The sequence below is a fragment of the Ambystoma mexicanum genome, chromosome 6q, assembly GCF_040938575.1.
Source record: "Ambystoma mexicanum isolate Mex_15411 chromosome 6q, UKY_AmexF1_1, whole genome shotgun sequence".
Lineage (NCBI taxonomy): Eukaryota > Metazoa > Chordata > Amphibia > Caudata > Ambystomatidae > Ambystoma > Ambystoma mexicanum.
In genome coordinates, this window is record NC_090937.1 from 6135033 (window position 1) to 6156679 (window position 21647).

Here is a 21647-nt window from a genome sequence, read left to right on the forward strand (position 1 = left end):
TTACAGCATCTATTTTATTCATATAAAAACCCTTTGTAACATTACTGAACATTTCTTAGGTCCTTTGGTATTCTACACGCACCTCCACAGGGACATCATTTGACTTCTAGCGCTTACATGTTTTGTCCTTGTATTAGAGAAGATAATCGTGGCTTCCTATGTGCATCCAATCCATTTTACGGATGGATTTACTAAGTTCTAGGGAACTGTTTTAGTTTTGCTCTATAGTGATCCTACTGCGTTTTATGCATCCGAGTACTTAGCTGTATTGCACTGGTTTTGGATCATATGCTTTTCTACCTTCTCCCAAGGGAGAACGAACATATGCATTTTATAGTAAGTGTGAAGAATCCAGTGGACCCCTTACTGAAACCGTGCCTAAAGTCTCCTCCCAGGTGGCGAGAGGAAGGCATACGCTTCCTGAGCCCAGCCCTGGGGGTGGTGTACTGCGGGAAGATCACCTGGATGGAGACAGACAGGGCCTAGGGTAGTGGGGAGATTATGTGGGATAAGACTGTATTCTTGCTCTGATCAGACCCTCCAGTTTATAGCGATTTTGCGAACCCGCAAAATGCAGCGAAAACGGCCGTATTGTGCAAAAACAGCTTTTTTTAAAAAAAACAAAAATCTTTTTAATAAAAATGTAATTTGCAAAAACTACTGTTTAAATAAAATACTCAGGGTGCCAGGTTCTCAAAACTTTTTTTTAACGCAAAAAATGAAATGTGCTAACACATCTCATCACTTGCACCCAAAAAAAGACCAGCCCAATCTACAAGGGACAGCTAAATGGGCATATGTTATATGCGTGCCATTCAGATGGCCTTTTTCACCTCCTTGAGCAAATCAGGGGGCGTTTCTGCCAATTTAAAAGTGCATCCCACATTTCCAAGCAAGATGCACTTTTAAATGTGCAGAAATTGTAGGCCAACCCTACGCGCACGGGATGTGGGGGTGCCACTGTATGACAGGGTCTTTCCCGACCCTGTCATGCATTTCTTTTGAAGGTATGAACCGCTGCAGTGTCGCTTGCATTTTTGTTCCTCAAACAGGATAAAAATGCACTTTTTGAGTCGCATTTTACAGTGGCAGGCCCCTGAAGGGCCTGTCCCTGTGAAAGGTGCTTGGAGCTTGCAGAACACTGTCGGGAAAGCGCTTCTATTCAAGGTACTACCCATTCTGACCCACAAAAATCGATTGAATGGTACAATTTGACCTATTTCAGCCAGGATCATTCAATCGATTTTTTATAAATACCGAACATGTGTTGCGGCGGTGTCACCCGCTACCCATGTAAAGTATTTTTGGGCTTGGGGATTGCAGGATTGTCCCCCGCTTCCTCAGTATTGGAGGCAGGGGTCCAAAAAAAAAAAGAAAATTACTAAAAAGGGACCCAGCGGAGTCAGATCCGACCCGTGTTAGAGAGACGGATCTGACACCTCAGGGTTGCAGGGGAAGCGGCAGCGACCAAGCACTTAAGTAGGGGAGGGGGCGGTGAAAGGTACATTTTGGGTTGTTTGGCTGAAGTGCAAATCAATATGCAGTGAAATTTACTACGACTACGGTCAATTCCGCCGCAAATAATTACACTTCGGTCAAACAACCCAGAACCCCATTCAAGGCAGCTGGCCAGCGCACAATTTGCGCTACAGCTGAAGCCAGTGGAAATGCGCCGGTCACCTTTGAGAGTAAGGTGACCTGCTCATTTCCAAAAATGGGTTGTCTAAAAATAGCATATCCTCGGTTCTATTTTTAAATGCCCCATTTTTTGAGGCTCTGGGTCAAATCTACATATGAAAAAATGGTCACACTATGAGAGGGAAAGGAGAGAGAGCGGGAGAACGTGATGGGTGAGATGTGGAGTGATAGGCAAGAAAGTAGAGGCAGAGCAGTGGGTCAGAGGAGGAAGCGGTGCACATGAGAGCAGAGGAAGCAGTGATGCAGTGGGCCAGAATTCTGAGAGCGAGCGGAGGTACAGAAAGTAGAGGGAGCGTGTGGTCAGTGAGCCAGAAAGCAGAGAGGAACCGGTTGGCCGGAAAGAGGCAGTGCGCTGCAGATTGGGAAAAAGAATGAAGGAAAAGTGCGACTGAATGGGAGATAGGATACAAGATGCAGAAGCAGCACAAAAGAATGAAGGACTGTATATTGCGGGTGGAATTGAGAGTGTAAGGTTGAGTTGGGAGTATGATTTGGAGTGTGGCAGGGGCTAGGGAGTGCAAATTGTGAATGGACAGTGACATAGCACGTGAGTATTTGTATGACAGAGGTTCAGGAATGCAAGTTATGATGGGGAGTTGGTGAGATGTGTGATGTGTGTTGGTGAGAGGTGTTTGGGGGATTGGAGAACATAGAAGGGGAATATTTTCAGCATTATAACTGATAATGATCAATTTAGTTAATACTATTAAATAGGCATGTACATTAAACCAAAAATGTAGCCAAATGAAACACTGTTCTGCCAAGCCAGAGACATCTGGGACGACGCCTATTAAATTAATACAAAAGATACATAATAATGATACCATGGGCTCTCTTGTAGCCTTGCACTCTGCCTCTTTCCTTCAATGTGGCAATTTTACACCCACCAGTTAATAAAAAATGTCCTGCAAAAATCCTGCAATAAATAAAGGTTTGTGCCGCAAATTTTGCCAGTTCATGCCGCAAAATCTGCCATTCATTTAATGCCGCAAAATCCTGGAAGATCCGTCTGATAGGGAGATTGTAACCACTGTACCAGAAGAGATTATGGCGGATTGTAATTTTAATGTCTCTCAACTTCCGATTTATTGTAAGGTTGTGAAACCTAAGGTTGCGACATCAAAACACCCTATACCAAAAGAGACTCCTTTTGGTATCTAAAATCAAATGCCCTCCTCAATTCCAAGGGTACTCTACAAAGGATTGCGGAAATGTTACCCTCTTTAAACCATCTACCTCTATAAAAGGTAGAAACACACATCCAATCTGTATTAAGGGAATTACATCTGCCTTTATAAATAATCAAGAAGCAGAAAGAACTAACTTTGTTAGAACAAACTACATGTACCAGAATCCTAGAGGAACTGAAACGAGGAAGAGGGCGGAAGAGACATGCAGATATGGTGGTCAGGCAATTAAGCCTAGTAGCCATTGCAGGAGTCAGGCAACGGAAATTAAAGGCTCACATGTGGAGCCAATTGCCAAACCTGTGGGGCATAAAAGGGCCCAGCAGGAAAGCAGAGAGAAGGAGTTGGAACAGGAGTTGGAAGACTGTCAGTCGTAGCAGAGGACAAGCACAAGGCTGGCAATTCACAAGGAGGTGGGTGCATGAAATAGACTCCGTAACGTGGAGACAGCAGATTTCACCTGCAAGTTCTGAGAGGGTCCTGCGTTCAGAAAACCTGTATCGCAGAGGCTGCGCAGAGGAAGACTTACTGGAAGTGAAGTTTTCCCCATGTGGGCCGAGGTTGCTGCCATTGCAGAGCCAAGACAGTGCAGGAGCCCAAGGACAGAAGCAGAAGGCAGGCCAAGGTTTCGGGAGTGAAGGAGATTCCCAATTAAGTTGGCTGGACCGGAGACACCCGTGCTGAAAAAGGCTGCAGGTCCTAAGTGAGCCCTAAGCAGTAGCAGCAGTCGGGAAGTCAAGCATCCCGCAACTGCAGCATCCCTGAAGTCAGCAAGTGAAGCACAGCGTTCAGATTCACTTCATAAGCCTTGCCGGTACATGCAACCAGCTCCGATTTGTGTAGTGTGTTAAGCCAGTAAAGGTTGTGCAGTATCTTTAAACTGTTGATTATTAATGGAAATGTAGCTCTTGTGCGTATTTCTAAAGCTCGGCAATTTCTATGAGAAGTAAAAGCTATTCTATCCACTGGGAACTCTTTCTGAATTACCGGAGTGGTTGTGTATCCATAATTGAACAGAAGGAACGCGTATTAAATACATTCTGAAAGCCAAATACTAAACTCTTACATGAGTTACAAGTAAGAACAAGTGAACGCTGCATTAAAGGAAGGTTGCAAATGGCTAATTGCGTTTTTCGAGAGAAGTCAGAAGCTGCTTCCTTGATACTACATGGGAATACAAATAAATGTAATACTTTAAGGCTAAAAATTTACCTTGAAAAGTGGTTGCTTGTGCCTAATGATGTTACAAGTTATGGAACAAGCTACTTACCAAGCTGGTAACGTTCTTTCGACTGGATGTTCCTCCAACGTATTCCTCATCTATGACAAGTAATGTCCGCAGCACAGCTGTGAGATGAGGAATACGTTGGGAGGACACAATCCATTCGAAGTTATTATACAGAAGAGAAAGACAAGCATTCCCCAAGCCAAGAGGCAATCTCTTTGCACAGTGAAACCAGTATCATTTAAACCCATCCACCTAATCTGTGAAGTTGCTTACAGTCCAGCGGGCTAAATAATACATGCAGCATTCTTACCTAAAGCTGCAAGAGCGGCACTACGGCTTCTGGGTAATTACTTGGGCAGAAAAGGTGAGAGAAAGCTGGGGAAGGGGTGCTTGTAAAGAATATTCAGAAATTAACCTGTAATGCTGAAGACTGCTGAAGCTGAAAGGAAGTCAGTCTTGTGGGCAGAGGCAGGTTATTCTTGCGGCAGTAAGACTGACAGAAGAGGCAAAGAGGCTGCCCCCTTCTAGAAGGCCATTGTGGGAAGAGTGCCTTGCCTACCTGAAGAGGTTAAAGGCTCTTGTCAGTTTGCCTGATAATTAAGAAGTACAAAGCAGTGGTAGATGTATCTGAAATGTGGGGCATATAAAGTTGTCAGCGGATGTCATATTGAAGAGGTTTGAAGTAGTAGCATACTGTAGAACAAAAACGACAGTTTTCATAGTAATAATAGTAGAAGAGTGGTTATTAAAAGGAAGCAGAAACCCAAACAGAAGCATCCTGACAAATGTACCAAATGTACTGCAGAAGTTCTAATCTATTGCAAGGTTGAAGCTAAAGAAGTCCTAAAAGTAATTATTCTTTTGAACTGTGACAAACCATCTTGAAGAAGCAGATGACCAGGATTAACAGTGGTGCTATTTTCTTGAATTTGAATTGAAGGGATGTTTTCCTCCGAAACAAGAGGATTGCTACCAGTGGATCTATGTTAGATGAACTGGGTCAAGACTGGTCTTTTCCTTCAAAACGCTTTGAAGCAGACTTTAAATCCTGGGAAAAGGATTTTACCCAGGACAGGTGAAGATCATCCAAATATTGTTTATTGCTTTATGTTGCTTTATCATTTTCTTGAATGTGTGTTGTTTAGCGTGAGGGACAGTTTACCCATGTTAGAGATTGTTCTCTTAGCCTTTAGACTAGGTAGGGAATTCCTTGGTAGAGAAGGAGAAGCAAGGCTTTATTTGCAAATGTATCCTTTAATAAAATGTCTTACTTTTGGAAAACTGCAAGCAGTTGTCAACCTCGCATTACTGACCCCTCACATAAGTGTGAGACAATATTTGCCAAGCCAAGAGGTTTCACTGCTTACTGTGTATTTTTAAGGCTTATGAAATTCTTGTATATTTGTGTACTCGCGAGTCTAACTGGAATTATTAGTGTTGCTCTGTGTGGACTCATCATAGCCATAGACCACTCTCACACCCCATCCTTACCGCTCTGCTGCCTACCTTAACTGGGTGTGGCTATATTTCAGTGTCTTTCCTGTTCACCATATTAGGTTTGCCTGCCTAAATCGCCTCCCAGAGTTGAGTTTGGAAATCCATTTTATTGTGTTTAGGGGTGGATTTAGGAGGATCTCTGGGTCACTCTCCCTTAGTCCCTCATACTTGGCAGGGAGCAGTCCCATTAGAACTGTAAACCTTCCCCAGTGAAGAACCTAAAACAAACATTCCTGCATACAAAAACCCATACTGAGATGACTGGTGGACTTTCCAAGATCTCCCAAACACCCCGCCCCTGAGAGGCACAAGGTTCGTAGTCCCATTCATGAGGGCCGTGCACATGCTCATGAAGTACACAAACACGACAAATAACCCCAAACACTCAGGAACAGCAAACTACTTCGAAACACCTTTAACAACCCCCAACTCCTGTCAAACTATCAGATGCACAATAGCACGCAGGGCCATTTCTTCCAGAGGCTGCTCTCACTGGCACTTCATAAACACACAACATCCAAAATGGCTGATGGGGTTGATCTAGGTTTAGGTCGCCCCTCTCAGCCTCGAGTGGACCCATGTCAGGCTGGCAGCAAGAGCCAGTACCAGCCATCTGACAATTAGGAACTACAGGAGCGCACCCTCACCCAGAGTCCTACCGTAAGAGAGATCTACCATTTAAGCCAAGCAGCCCAGTCTGAGTGTAGGTTACAAAAGGCATGGCTGGTAGTTTCGTTTATAGAGTTTTTATGCGTTTATAGAGCGCTGCAGCCCGCAGGCATCAGGGCGCTGAACAAGGAGACAGGACAACAAAAAGATAACATGACATGCAGATGTTCCCAGTGAAGAGTAGAGGGGGTCGGGTGGTAGCTGATTTATCCGAAAAGGTTTGTTTTCAGGTTCTTTCTAAACTTGAGGTAGTTAGGTTGAAGTCTAAGGTGGAGTGGTAGTTCATTCCATCTTGCGGTGGGGCTTTGGCAGGGAACGCTCGTCCAAGTCCATTTGCTTTTTTTTGTATGACCTGTTTTAACAAGCCCTTTGTTTTTGGATCTTAGGGTTCGACCAGGTACGTATGGGCTGATTTGTTTTTTTAGATATTCGGGGCAGCTCTGTGTATACAGGGGTGGACCAGGGACATGGATTTAAAGGTAATACGATCTTCGATTGATAACCAGTGGAGTGCTCATCTCTCGTTGGTGATATGGTCCCTTTTAGATTTGCCAGTAATTGTCCGAATAGTATTATTTTGAACAATTTAGCATTGTTTAATGCACTTGTTGCTGGCCCCTAGCATAAGTGAATTCCTGTAATCAAGTCTGGATAATATGATGGCTCTCGCGATGGTGGAGCTATTTTGCTGGCTTAAGTGGGGTCTGATTTGTCTCAGCAATTTCTGGTGGTAGCGGCATGTCTGTTTAAGATGTGCAACATGCGCATCTGCCCCCAGAGAAGCCTGTAGGTATATGCCAAGAGTCTACTTTGTGGAAGACCTTGACCAATGTGTTTTTTATTTTAAATGCTGCGTAGGCTGGGTCAAGTTTGGCTTTGGTTTGGGGAGAAATGAAGACCATAAACTCAGTTTTCCCTCCATTGAGGCAAATCCAGTTGGTCTTCATCCATGCCTCAATGGAGTTTTAGATGGAATTGAACTTGTTGCTGTCAGCAATGTGACAGCCAGTCAATTCTATGACCAGCTGTGTGTCATCTGTAAAGTTAGTAAAGAAAATACCCAAGTTGGTGATGAGGGTGCAGAGACAGCGCATATATATGTTAAATAAGAGGGGCGAAAAACTAGCTCCCTGAGGCACTCTGCAGTCTACCGGCTGGGGGCCTGAGGAGTGGTCGCCCCATTGAATCCTGGAACTCCAGTTTCCAAGGAACAAGGAGATCCATTCAATGGCTTCCCAGGAGCAGTTGCGTGCCTTATCCAGGGCCTCTCTGAGCTTCTTATGGTCCAGCAAATCAAAAGTTGCTGAGAGGTCCAATAGGATCAGCAGTCCTAATTTGCTCCTATGCATTACCTCCAGCATTTTAGTCTCATGTTCCAACAACGCCGATTCGGTTCGATGGGCATCTCTGAAACCTGATTGTTGTGTGTGAAATAAATTAGTTAGATCAATGTGTGTTTGTAATTGGCTTGTAGCAACCTTATCCATGATCTTAAGCAAAAAATTACAGTTCGTAATGGGGCAGAGATTAACTGGGTCTCGTTGATCCAGACCGTGTTTTTTGACTAGTCGTGTCACCGTTACGGTTTTGATGGAGGTAGGCACCTTGTGGTCTCTAAATGAGGAGTTGACCATTCGACAAAGGAAGGTGGCAAACAACTCCGCATTATCAAGAATCAACTTGGGTGCCAAAATATTTTCAGAGCAGGAGGTACATTTAGCAGTTAATAAAGTTCTAATCATCTCACTCAGACTAAGGAAAAGTGGAATTTCGCCATTTCTGGGTACTCCGATGTTGTCTCAGAATCAGATTGAGGAGCTGGTGGATTGACTAACGTACAAGATTTAATATTTTCCCTGGCCTACATAATTTTTTGTGAGAATGCCAGTTGGACAGACTCCTTGTGAGGGTTGGAAAGGGAGAGATATAGTTGCAGGCTTTTTAACTGATTTAAACATTTTGAACAGTTTGCCTGTGGAGGCGGTGGCAATATGTTTGTTATAGTAGTCTTTTTTTGCTAATGTCAACTTTTCTTTATAGGTGTGGTCAAGCTTTTTCCAATTTCCCTTGTTGGTAATGGAGGGATCTTTTTGCCATTTCCTTTCTGCTTTCCTCTTTTTTTAAGTCTACAGGTTTCTGCATTAAACCAGTTTTGGTGGTTTTTGTTTGGTCTTGCTAGCTTCTGTTTAAGAGGTGCATGTTGGTTGAAGATTTTTGTGAAGTGGTTGTTAAATATGGTTATTAGTTTCTCACAGGAGTCTTCTTTGCTCAAGACATTCATGATACGAGTAAAACCCTGTGTGAGAATGGCTGTGTAATCTTTTTGAGGTTTCTACTTTTTGTTAGGTTTGGGGAGTTATTTCGTTTTTTGACATTGCCATTTGGTGTGAGTCTTAGTTCAATTTTATGGTGGGCGGACCAAATGACGAGAGTTGTGGTATGCACATTATTGGTGATAGCCCCGTCTAGTTGGTTCCCATTATTGGGGGTGGGTTCTGAGTTCATTATGTGGAAGTCAACTGAATTGAGGTCTGTTTCGAGGGATAAAGGATCCTGTCTAGAGGATTCCCTCTCCATTATTGAGATTTCCAGGTAATATTGTCCCTGTATTGGGACCCTTTAAGGTGTTAAGGAGGGGAACAATCTCTTCATTGAATTCAGAAATCAATGATGGTTGCCTGTAGATTAATGCTACTGTTTGTTGGTGTCATTTTTAGCATGATTATTTCGCATCCATTTCATTGTATAGGTGAGAGAAAGAGGTTCAGATCTTATTTGGTTATTACAGCCACTCCTCCCTCCCTTAACAACCTCTCGATTTTTAAAATAGATATTGTATGCTTCTGGAACTGCAGTATCAATGGTGGGCCCTGTAGGTTCCCGTTACCATGTTTCCGTCAGACACAATATGTCCAATTTGTCATGGGTAATGTAATCATGTATGTTTTGAGCATGGTTGTTCATGGATCTCGTATTAAGGAGTCCTATCTTAATATCGAGGAGGTTGGTTGTAGTGGCCACCGATTGGTCGTGGCTTGTTCTGGAAGGCACAAGCTCAGGTGGTGTGATTGCAGGTTGCTCAGAGTTGATGAGAGCGGTCTCTTTGAGTTTGGTGGGGTGTGTAGTGTGTTCAACTTCAGAAGTGATGGACATAGGGCAGACGTCTGGCGTGATGTCCGGTGGGATGTCCAAGGGATTAAATTTAAGTGTGGGCTGGAGAATGTCGTATTTAGTTTCTACAATTTTCTTGACTAACGAGATCTGATATAGTCTATTTTCCTGGGTAAGGAGCTGGTAGACTTTAAGAAAACCCATACCTTAATCCACCTTCCGGGAGGTTTGGAGGGCTGAAGGTCCGTGTGGGGCAGAGATTTGCACCATATGCCGATGTCCGGCGTGGACCGGCGCAGACCGGCTAGTCGCTGAAGCGCCGGTGCTGAAGCGCTTGGTGTTTCGTGATAAGTGACGCCAGGGCTGCTGGGAACTGTAGTTCCCAAGGGAGGCAGCCTACTTTCACTCGTGCACGCAGCCTGAAGACCACGGCTTGCCAACAGAAATGAGGGCAGCGGTTCTTCCAGGGAGAGTGTAATCCCAATATAGCAGGTGGCAATGCTAATAGTGCAGTGTGTTTGGAGTTTAAAGATCCTCCAACACCGGTTTATGCAGATGGCACACGTAGTAAGCAAAATGTCACTGAAGGCTATCAATGCTAATACAGGCTTAGCTAAGTAGAATGGCCAATTGCAGAGTCTGAATAATAGTTCTAAATCACGGTTGCAATTTTATAAATAGTGCAATCACAAGAAAGATCAAAATACACAGATTACAATGGTACGTTTCTGTTTACAAATTCCAATTTTCAATTTCGGAGTTATAATGTAGTGCTACCGCGTGGCAACAAGTCAGCGTAGGAGCAACTACTCCCTTACCTGAAAGGATGAAAAACTCAGGGGGTTAAAAGTTGGAGTTTGAGCATGATACAAATACCGCAGATGGGTGAAGGCTGTAAGATGTAAGAGAGGACCAAAGTCAAGAGGGGTGACGTGTTGGAGGAGATGGTAGAAGTAGGTGGTTAAGAGTTGGAGGTGGTTACAAAAGGCACTAAAATGAGGGTAAAATGAGGAGGACAGGTTAGCCCAAAGCAGTTTCAGAAGCGTGAAGAAGCACGAGAAAAGCAGGGATAGTAGAACAGGAGTAATGAGGAACCAAGAAGAAAGGTGGCCCAGGGGTGCAATCTGGAAGGTGCAGAGTGGGCCTGGAAGCAGAAAATGCTATTAGAGACTCTAGCTCCAACTGAAACCCCTAAAAAACCTCTACGCGTACATATAGCTGTAGGTGGGGAATCAGTGGTGCAGCATCCAGGTATCCCAAAGAGCCAATAAGATTCGACTTGTTGAGGAAACTAAATGTGTGACAAGGATCCGTAACTACTCTGGAATGAGAAGACCATATTGTAAGTGACTTTGTTTACCCTCCCACCTCCAAGACTTTCTCATTCATTAAGTTGACATGTGTGTTGATCCGTTTGGCCTGTAAAATAAAAAAAATAAACTACACATACCAAGTCGAGTTGTTTGTGCACCAGGCTCCCATCTTCCATGGAGTATTCAAGTATGGTCATTTTTAGAGAGACGACTTTGTCCCAGAGTGCAGGGAATGCACAATTGGTATGGGATGTAAATACCACTGCTACCATTATCTCATGAAGCAAGACAAAGTTAATTTCATTTTTGCGATTGACAGTTGATCCTTGTTTAGTGAGTGTTCTACACCTTTCAAGTACAACATGGGTAAAATGTTGTAAAAAGAAACTCTGCAAAAACATAGGTTTTTAACTGCCCATCCTTTAGCAAACAGCTCAAATGTTTGTTATAGTTGAGTAAATCCCAATACAAGCGCACCCCTCCATGTGGATTCCTGGCAAACATTGTATAAAAAGTTGTGTCTGGGAAGACTGTTCCTAGGGGGGTTATATGGTGTGTTTCAATGATGCATTCTCTACAGTAGGGTCTATAATGGCCATTTTATGTCCAAACCATAGGCAAGAGCATGCATCCAAGTGAAGGGCATACAAATGTGTGCATATATTGGTGCACAAAGAATATATAAAAATAATGTAAATATTGATGCCTTTATTAGCATGACACTGCGCCGTCTGCAAAACAGCTAATTATGAAACTATGAAGATTTCATTTGCATATATAAATACAAAAACTGTCTACATCCGGTCTGGTGGAGTCATCAAACCAACACCAATTGTTTGAGTGGAAAGTACATACCATTTTGATTTTCATTGTAGTTTTTTGAGAGTTGTGTATTCAGCTCTTTCTGAACTTGAGTTGTAATGGTTAGTTGTTTGTCGGACCTTTATTACGGAAACATTAAAATGATCAAGTAAGCAGTCAATTACCCCAGAAATACAGCGTTCATAAACTTAACATGGGAAAACATTGCACCCATCACTCATGAGAATTATGCCGCCTCCGCCCCATGGCAATATCAAGATATTTCCCCACATATTCTAGGACTGAAGTTGGGCTATATAATTCGGATGTATGTGATTTATTGGAAAATATTTCACCTAATGGAGATTTCACCAAATCCATTGCACTGAAAAACGAAATTGACTTGACTTTTTCTACTTTTTTTGTTTAATGCAAGGGAGACCCTCTGCAGCCCCCCCTCTCTACCCCAACTTATACCCTTACACGACACCCCACCTATATGCATTACACATATACCATTTCCCCTAACATTTTCGGTGAAATCTCATTAGGTGAAATGGTATCGGAAATTATAAGTTACTCACTGTAGTTACTAACATACTCTTAGTCCTTAGTCCCCTTTCCTCCATACTGCATGGGGCAGCCCTTCCAAGGGACGGGAGACAGAACCTTTTTCACCAGAAAAACCTTCTTCGCCTTTAAATTTAGAGGTGCGCTGGGGTGCAGCCCAGGGAGCATGCGCTGCCCTGACTCTGCCCTCCAGCGCCACACCTCAGTCCCCATTGACGCCATGTAACTAGAATACTCTGGTCCAGAGGCTAGAGTTTCCCTGCTCTTTTCAGTTTTTGTCCCATTGACGCGTCAACAATAGATTTCACATTGCCTAATGACACCAGTATTATTAGGGAGGAGGTTGGTGGGACGTATGGAGGAAAAGGGGACGAAGGACTAAGGGTACGTTCGTCACTACAGTGAGTCATTTATAATTACTCTTACGTCCCATCCCCTTTCCTCCATTCTGCATGGGCGATTACAACTGAATGTAGCCCAAGGGTGGAGAGGAGACCCTCCTTAAGCAAATAGGATCCTGAGAACCGCCTGTCCGAAAGCCGCATCAGATCTAGAGCCGGCATCCAAACAGTAATGCTTGCAGAAAGCCGAGGGAGTGGCCCAAGTGGCTGTCCTGCTGATGACTTGCCAAGGGACATGGCGCTGAAATGCGATGGCCGTTGCCTTGGCCCTGACTGCGTGGGCGTGCATGTTGGCCAGAAGCGGCTTGTGCTCGCCCTCTTACGCCTCTTTGATGGCAGAGACCATCCAGAGGGATATGGAAGCCTTGGAGGCCTAATAACCTGGTCTTGAGCCTCCGAAAGTGACGAACAGGGCGTCCGATTTGCGGAAGCTCTTGGTCCTGTCCAAGTAAAATGTCAGGGCACGCCTTACATCCAGGCAGTGCATCACTCTCTGCATCGTCCTTGGGATCGGCAAAAAGTAGGAAGGACTATTTCCTCGTTTAAGTGAAAAGCAGACGGCACCATGGGCAGAAATGCTGGGTGTGTCCGCAGAACTACCTTGTCCTTGTGAAAGGTCGTATATGGTTCCGAGGCGACCAGTGCCTGGATTTCGCTGACTCTATGAGCCGAGGTGAGACCGACTAGCACGGCCATCTTGATGGTGACCAGTCTGATGTCCGCAGACCCCATTGGCTCGAACGGTTTGTGCGGCAGGGCGCCCAAGACTATGTTGAGGTCCCAGACAGGGTGAGGCCTCTTGACGTGCGGGTTCAGCCTGGCGAGCCCCGTCAAATGTTTCTTGACGATAGGATTGGATGAGGAGAAGATCCCCTCCTCCGAGTTCCTGTAAGCTCCGATGGCTACGAGGTATGTACAACAAGTGTCGACCTGCACGCCAGAGTGGGCGAGGTGCGCCGAGAAGGAGAGCACGTCGTCCAAAGTACGTGCCAAGGGATCGATTTCCTTTGAGTCTGCCCAGTGGCAGAATCTGGTCCATTTGCTTTTATATTTGGCCCTGGTAGCCTGGCTCCTAGCGCCCTGTATGATTTCCAGATTACCCTATGAGAAGCTGAGGTGACGCAGAGTTACCTGCTCAGGAACCCCGGTGTGAGGGCTAGTTTCTGACGGTGGGTGGATGACCCTGCCCACCTGCTGTGCCAGAAGATGTGCTGGGCCCATCAGGAGGTGAATCGAAGGGATCTCCGAGAGGCTGAGCAGCTCCGAAAACCATGGCCTGGCCGGCCACCATGGAGCTATTAGAATGATGGTGAGTTGGCGAAACTCCTTCTTCTTGCAAATTACTCTGTGAATCAGCGGAGTGGGCGGAAAGGCGTAAGCCGTCATGCCGTCCCACTGAAGCCGACATGTGTCGCCCAGGGAGCAGGGACTCTGTCTCTGCCAGAAGGTAAACTGAGGGCACTTCTTGTTGTGCCAAGTGGCAAAGAGATCCACCTAGGGATGACCCCACCTGTTGAAGATCTCCTGAATAATGAGGTTGTTTAGCTGCCATTCATAATTTTCTGCTCCCAATGAGTTGAGCCTGTCCGCCTCCAGGTTGGATTTCCCCGTGAGGTGGACTGCCTTGAGGTAGATGTCGTTTTCCAGGGCCCACTCCCACATGCTGATTGCCAATCTGCACAGAGGAGGGGATCTGGTGCCTCCAAGATTGTTGACGTAGTACATGCTGGTGGAGTTGTCTATCTGAATGAGGACAACTTTTCCCCTGAGAAGTGGTAGGAATGCTTTGAGCGCTAGCCAGACGGCTAGCAGCTCTAACCAATTGATGTGCTCCCGTCGATTCGAAGGGGCCGTGGACCGAGAGATCGTCCAGGGTGGCTCCCCAGACCTCGAGAGAGGAGTCTGTGGTGATGGTGACCTGCAGAGTGGGCTGCCGAAAGGGCTTGCCCGTCCATAGGTTGCAGTCCCTGGACCACCATGTTAGGTACGGGAGGAGAGATGGCGGAACGTTGATCATCTCTGATTGAGAGCCCCGCTCTTGGTTCCATGAGTCCGCAAAGTGCAGCTGAATCCTCGTTATCCTCAATGTTGTGTGTGTAACGGCAAATAGGACCGCCGCCAAGAGACCCAGGAGATGCTGGTACCACCATGCCGAGGTCCCTTCTCTGCTGAGGAAGTGGGTGGTGGCCCTCTTGATGGCCGAGATCTTGTCCTCCGACGGAAATACCTTCTCCGAGCAAGTGTCCCAGATGAGGCCCAAGAATGTCAGAGTCTGCGTTGGCTGCAGCTGTGACTTCTTGAAATTGAGCGAGAAGCCCAGATCATGCAGTGTGTTCATAAGGGCAAGGGAAGAATGGTGAACCGCTTCCGGGGATGTAGCCCTGACCAGCCAGTTGTCGAGGTATGGGTAAATGTGGAGGCCCTGCGCTCTGAGGAGGGCCACCATCGTATTCATGAGCCTGGTGAAGACCCTGGGGGCCGAGGTGAGGCCAAATGGAAGGACCTTGTATTGAAAATGGTATCCCATGATTCTGAACTGAAGGAAAGAACGACAGGGTTGCCAAATCGGGACGTGTAGGTACGCGTCCTTCAGATCCAAGGAGCACATCCAGTCTCCCTTGCACAATGCCTCTGCTATAAAAGCGGAGGCGTAACCATCTTGAATTTTTGCAGGGGTAAGGAGAGGTTGAGGGTGTAAAGGTCCAGCACAACTCTCAGGCCCGCCTGGTTCTTCTTCTGAATGGCGAAAATCCTGGAGTAAAAGCCCAAGCCTTGCTGAGGCTGGGACTTCCTCCACTGCCTGGCTCTCTGCGAGCGACCGGATCGCCGCCAAAAGAGTTGCTGTCCCAACCTGTGGGAGTGGAGGGGAGGAGGGAGGAGAGGCTGCGATAGGGAGGTTCTGAGGCGGCGAGCGGTCCGGCTGCCTGGATCTGCGTTCCTGGAAGCCGCGGAACCCTCCGTACATACAACCCCTGTCGGAGTGCTGTTGAGATTGGGTGTACGATTTGGGCGTGGTCTTAGTCAGCATGGATAAAGACTTGGCCGTTTGTGAGCTATTTTTCTTTTTGTCCAGCTCTTCGTCCGTGGAGTGGAAGAGGTCCCCTTACCCTTGAACGGTAGATCTAATATGCGTTCTTGGACATCCGGGTTGAATTTTGTTGCCCTGGGCCAGGCTGTCCTTCTCATGTCCGTGGCGATACAGATGGCACGGCCAGAGGTGTCAATATGGGCCACGGTGGATTCCATGAGGTCATGCGCCACCAGTTTGGTCTCAGCCACCCCCGCCTTGAAACGTGATTGGCTCTGCGTAGGGAGTTCCGGGAGAAGTCCGCAATTTCCCGCCATAATCTTTGGTTGGCGGCAGCCAGCATGGCATCGGCTTGACGAAGATGCAAGGACGTGTTGGAATAGAGCTTCTTCCCGTACGCCTCCAAGATCTTCTCCTCCTTGCCTAGCAGCGCTGCAGAGGAGGAGGCTGAGGACGACTGAGGCTTGGAGAATAGTGATGCTGCAGCGATCACCGAGGAGTGTGGCTGAGGATGGGCCGAGAGCAAGAGTGTATCCCCTTCCATCTGCCTGTACTTGGCGTCCAGGCGTCGATTGACCGGCTGGGCCGAGTGGGGCTTGAGCCAACCCTTTTTGGCCAGGGAGACTACATCGGTTTGAAGTGGAATCCCCGTTTTGGCAGAGGGGCGTCGAGTAAGGACTTCAGCCAGAACCCCCTTGGGCTGGGGTAGGCCCAGATACTCCGCCAGCCCTGCAAGACGTTCATGGAAGGCCCTCGCTGAGGATGGCGTATCCGGATCCTCCTCCTCCTCATATGTATCCTGTGGATCAGGAGGATCCTGTGGTGGAGGGGGAGTAGTTGGCGCCGGAAGCTGGGGTACAGGGACCGAAGCCGGTAGCTGAGGGGGTGGCGGAGGCTGGTACGGAACCGCCTGAGGCATCGGCTGGGGAGTCAGAGGCAGCGACAGTGCCGGGACCTGGGGCACTGGCAGAAGCGCTTGTGGTACCGCTAGCATTGTGGTGAGGACTTCCCTGTTGGCATCCTTGAGGATAACCCCCATCCGCAGCGACTTCATGAGGCCGAGGAACCTCTCGGAGAACACCTCCTCACTGGCCGAAGAGGTGGCAGGGGGTGCCGACGGGGGAGCTGCCAGAGCCGCTGCATACCCTGCCCATATGGACGCAGTGGGAAGCTGTCCTTCGCAAACGAGGGAAAGGCTGTAGGCCACGTACCTGGTTGATGCCAGTCCTATCTTGACACTCGTTCTACGCCGAATTCCTGGAATGGCGTCGAACAGGTGCCTGTGTCTGGCGCGGCAGCCATCTTGTCGAGCTGCCTGTGACGTGTTGCTCGGCCCGCTGGGCCTAGCCTCCTCCAAGACTCTTGCGTGTGGATCACAAGGCCTACACTGCTCCTCGGGCCTATGCCCGGTAGGTGTGGCACCCTCGACCCGGGGGTCGGTAGAGCTGCGTTTAGGCGCCCCCTCGGGCGTATTACCAGTATTAGGGCATAGCCCCTCAGCCATATTGCCGGTTCAAGGGCATAGCCCCTTGGATGACAATCCGGTACAAGAACCTTCCGGTTCCTCAACACTACCAACGGGAGGATCCAAGGATCCCTCGGCCCAAGAGCTGGTAGCTGTAGCATCCTCGGTGCACGTGCTGGTATAAGGACCTGAGCGGTCCCTCCCGCACTGGAGAGTGCCTAGGAAGGAGTCTCTTTTGCAGGGTGCGATGGAGAATATCGGCCCTACCTTGGGCTTGGCTCAATGACAAAGTTCTTGAGGTCCTCGGGAAGCGATTTCTGGAAGAGCTCCTTCCACCCGACTAGTCTGTTCTTCATTGCTTTCGAGGACAGCAAGCCACACGCTGTACAAGTTTGCCAACCGTGGTCTGGGCCAAAGCAGCATAAGCAGACGGCGTGGGGGTCTGAAGTTGGGAAGAGCCCGTTGCAGGATGGACACCTGCTGAACCCTGTGGAAGTCGACATGTGCCGGAGAGGAGAGCGACACCACAGGACCGAGTACCTGAATGATAAAAAGACAAAAAAGACAAAGAGAAGAAGTATCCACGCGTGGAATTACATGGCCGAAGCCAAACCCAGGCGTGCTGGTGAATTCGGCCCGTTCCCGTCGACGCGGAAAAGGGGACTGAGGTGTGGCACTGGAAGGCGGAGTCAGGGCAGCGCATGCTCCCTGGGCCGCACCCCTGCACGCCTCTAAATTTAAAGGGGTAGACGGTTTTTCTGGTGAAAAAGATTCTGTCTCCAGTCCCACGCCCCATGCAGTATGGAGGAAAGGGGATGGGACGTAAGAGTATGTGTTAGGAAGGCTACATAGGGAGATAAACAGTTTCTTCTTTAACAGTGAGGGATGTTAAGCAGATGCGAATAAAGCAAAAATCACAATCAACCCATAAACTGACAATAGAAATCTCACAATACAACCACAAGCTCACAATTCTTCAGAAATGATAAATGCACTATACAGTTGGGCTACTGAATTTGTAAAACAGACCTGTGAAAAGGAAATTATCTAAAATAAATAACTTTGTACAACAATTAACAGCTGCTGCTTATGTCATTTTAAACATTAGAAATCAACATAAGTGTATAGTGCAGACATACTCAAGAGCACTATACAACAAAATTAAACACATTTGCAAAAAAATAAATGTCAATAACGTCTTGAATTTGAATTATAAAAAAGAATACAATTGAAAATACAAATAATTATAAAAAAGGGATTAAAATATTTGAGCTACAGATGATCAAAAGAACTCAAAGCAGTCTAAATAGCCTTCTTGAATTTTCACAACCTAGTTTGAAGTTGAATGAAAAGGGGAGTGTTCAGTGGTCAGCGGGCAGCTGCAGTGAAGGCCTGAGGAGAAAGTCTGATATGCAACTATCATCAATTTAAGATGGTCTGTACTCTGATGAAACCAGGTAGATTGTTACACCTCCTTTGGGACTAGGGAGGTGAGCCTGCTAGGCTTAACACCACCTAGGCAGGCAGGGATAGTAGGATCCCTCGGGAGGCAACACCCTCTTAGATGACAGACTCCAATAGGGACACCACTCTTGTTAATAACTTTGACGTATGTATGGGCTGGCTGTTGTAATAACCATAAAACCATAAAAACTCCATTTGAAATGGTAGACTTGGCTTCTGATTCCAGATGTCCCCACCTTCAACAAAGAATGACCGATGAATCAACCAGCCCCCTGGAGGAGTGCTCAGTATAAAACCAATCCCTGAAGAGCTTCAGCGGACCTTGCAGAGCTCAACTACTTCCCCAATTATGTATAGGCAGAGACAGAACACATCAGTGGTGTGCCTAAGCGAGAGGTGCTTCAGGATAGTACAATGGAGCAGAGAAGGAAGCCTGACGTTGTGTTCAGTTGAAGCATGGGTAAACGCGCCACGTCGACACAAGGAATAGAAAGACCCGAGAGCCCTCCAGAAGATCACTGCTGACTGACACCAGGTACGCAGTTGATCCCCTGCACCTAGAGATGCCGGGAGGAAACAGACCCAGTGGCATCCACGAAGCGTGAGAGATGCCACAGAATATCAGTGCCTCACTCATTAGGCAGGCAATCGGCTCAGGCACCAGTGAAAGAAAAGCAGAAACTCGCCAGCCCTCCCAAGGGGCAATGCCATCGGAGAACAGGTACGCGGTTCCTCAACCGAGGGAGGCATGCAAGCGAGCAAGCAAGAAGAGACAAACCCCCAGAGTGGGGAGCAAGCAGAGAAACCAAACCCCAGAGTGGGGAGCAAGCAGAGAAACCAAACCCCAGAGTGGGGAGTGAGCACAAAAACCAAGTGGGGAGCAAGCAGAGAGACCAAACCCCAGAGTGGGGAGCGAGCAGAGAACCAAAGTGGGGAGCGAGCAGAGAAGAACAAGTTACTTACCACTGGTAACATTCTTTCGACTGGATGTTCCTCCCAGGTATTCCTCATCTATGGTATCTTCTAGATCCAACTTCAGCTGCTTCGGAAAGAAAATTCAGCAGAGAGCGCTGTGCATCGATGCGGTCGACTCGATGTGCCTCGAGGGCCTCCATCTCGAGGATGCTGTTATCAAAGGTATATATGGATTGCAAAGCGCCCGTTGGCTTCAGTTCTGTTTTTTAGTGTTTTTCTTATAGTAGAACTAAGAGCATTAATGTGGTGTAGATAATACCATACTCTGAAGGAGCTTAAAGTGTAATATACAGATATTGTTTGTATTTGAAAGGTTGATTTAATTCAACTAATACAAATAATAAAAAAAATAATATACAGATATTGTACTGCGGGGTAAGCTGGGAGGGGCAGTGAGGAATACATGGGAGGAACATCCATTTGAAAAAACTTTACCAGGGGTAAGTAACTTGTTCTTTGAATGGATTGTGTCCTCCCATATATTCCTAATCTATGATAGACTCCCAAAGTAGTATTAGTTTTGGCGGGGGGAGTAAGAATTTTTTAATCAAGAGTTGTTCTGAATCGAATTAAGGGCTGCTTTCCCAAAGCTTCCATCCTGGCTTAAGGCGGAATCAATAGATCGCAGAAAGAACATCCAAAGGAAACAATTTTCAAATGGGAATCAAGGAAATTTATTAAACCTGATACAATTTAAATAAATGATTCAAATCATGATTTTAATCTGCACTAAATGGCAACAATTCACATAGCAGGAAAGAACTTTAAGAACACATCTATACAATAATAAAATACATCCTATTCAATTGTGCACTCATTCATCAACATACAAACGTTAATCATCCAATTTGTACAAAACTACAAAAATTACACAATCTCTAAAATCTATAAAAACCATGACATATAATTCATCCATAGAGTTATTTATAGAAAGAATGTTTGGCCACAGTAGATGATAAAAGTGGTCAGATGATTGAGATGGGTCGCCAGAATCTTCAACCACGGCCTCATCTCAGGATTCTCTACCGGTTTCGACGTGATATTTTATTTTAATAACGTCTTCATCAGGAGATACACATTTTTACATTCTAAAGAAAATAGGAGACATAAATTCATAAGTCTCCTATATTAAGATGACAACATGCTATAATGATTTAAAAAAAATAAACAAATATACAACCAATATATGTACACATAAGCAGCAGCCTGCTGCTGTTTCTACTTAAGATGAATATCTATAAAATATGCCGTGTGGGTCACCCAGATAGAGTGCAACCATCATAAATTGGTGTCCAAAAGTTCATATAGTGAAGTCAAGTCAACGACAGAATGCACGCCACAACTCAACCTATCTGAAGGGTATTGCTAGAGCACTTTGTTTTCTCCTTTATGGGATTTTTGTAATATAGGGAGAAGCCCAGTTTGAGAGAGTGGTAGGTTACGCTGAGATGATCCAGGACTTGTTTGGGAGAACATGCCCTGATCAGCCAATCGTCCAGCTAGGCGTAGATGTGAATCCCCCCTCTTCTGAGACTTGCTGCCACCACCGCCATTAGTTTGGTGAATACCCTCGGGCGGAGGTCAGCCCAAATGGCAGAACTTGAAACAGATGAGAACCGCCAAAGGCAATCCTTAGGTGCATTCTGTGCTTGAAATGGTTTGGCAACTGAAGATAAGCATCCTGAAGGTTCAATGACACCATATAATCCTGGAGCGTGAACGGCCTGAAGGATTTGAGAAAGTGTGACCATCTTGAACCTGTCCTTCCTGAGGAAATTGTTCAAGTATCTCAAGTCCAAAATGGGTCTCAATCCTCCGTCCTTCTTGGGGATTTGGAAATATTGAGAATACCATCGTTTTTTCCTCTCTGTTACGGGTACTGGCTCTATAGCACCTTTCTCTAGCAGGCTCAACATTTCCTGCAAAAGGAATGGTTCTGAAACCTTTAACAAATGGTTTCCCGGTGGATGATTCTGAGGTCTCTGAATGAAGGGGAGGCAGTAACCCTGGGCTAAGTTTTCAATGCCAAAGCATCCAAAGTAATGCCTTGCCATTCTTTCAGATGCTGAGACAGTCTGCCTCCCACCAGGGTGTCGTGAGTCAAGACCTCAGAGGTTTTGAGGCGGCTGAAGCAGTGGCTGATGATAAAGATGCAGCTGCTTGGGTGGGCTGCACCTCTCCCTTGTCCACCACGAGGGAATCTTCTTTGGCCTCTTTGACCAGCCATTCCTCTCGCTCTT

The 21647-nt window shown here is 46.4% G+C and overlaps 1 protein-coding gene across 2 annotated transcripts in view; it reads right to left on the minus strand.

The window, feature by feature from the left end:
• The window catches only part of TDRD7 (tudor domain containing 7), a 2843905-nt gene that overhangs the window by 1880615 nt on the left and 941643 nt on the right, over positions 1-21647 (minus strand). For both annotated transcript variants that reach the window (XM_069630367.1, XM_069630366.1), the window contains one exon: positions 11559-11644. In XM_069630367.1, coding sequence (XP_069486468.1) covers positions 11559-11644 — 86 coding nt within the window. The remainder of the gene's footprint in view (positions 1-11558; positions 11645-21647) is intronic.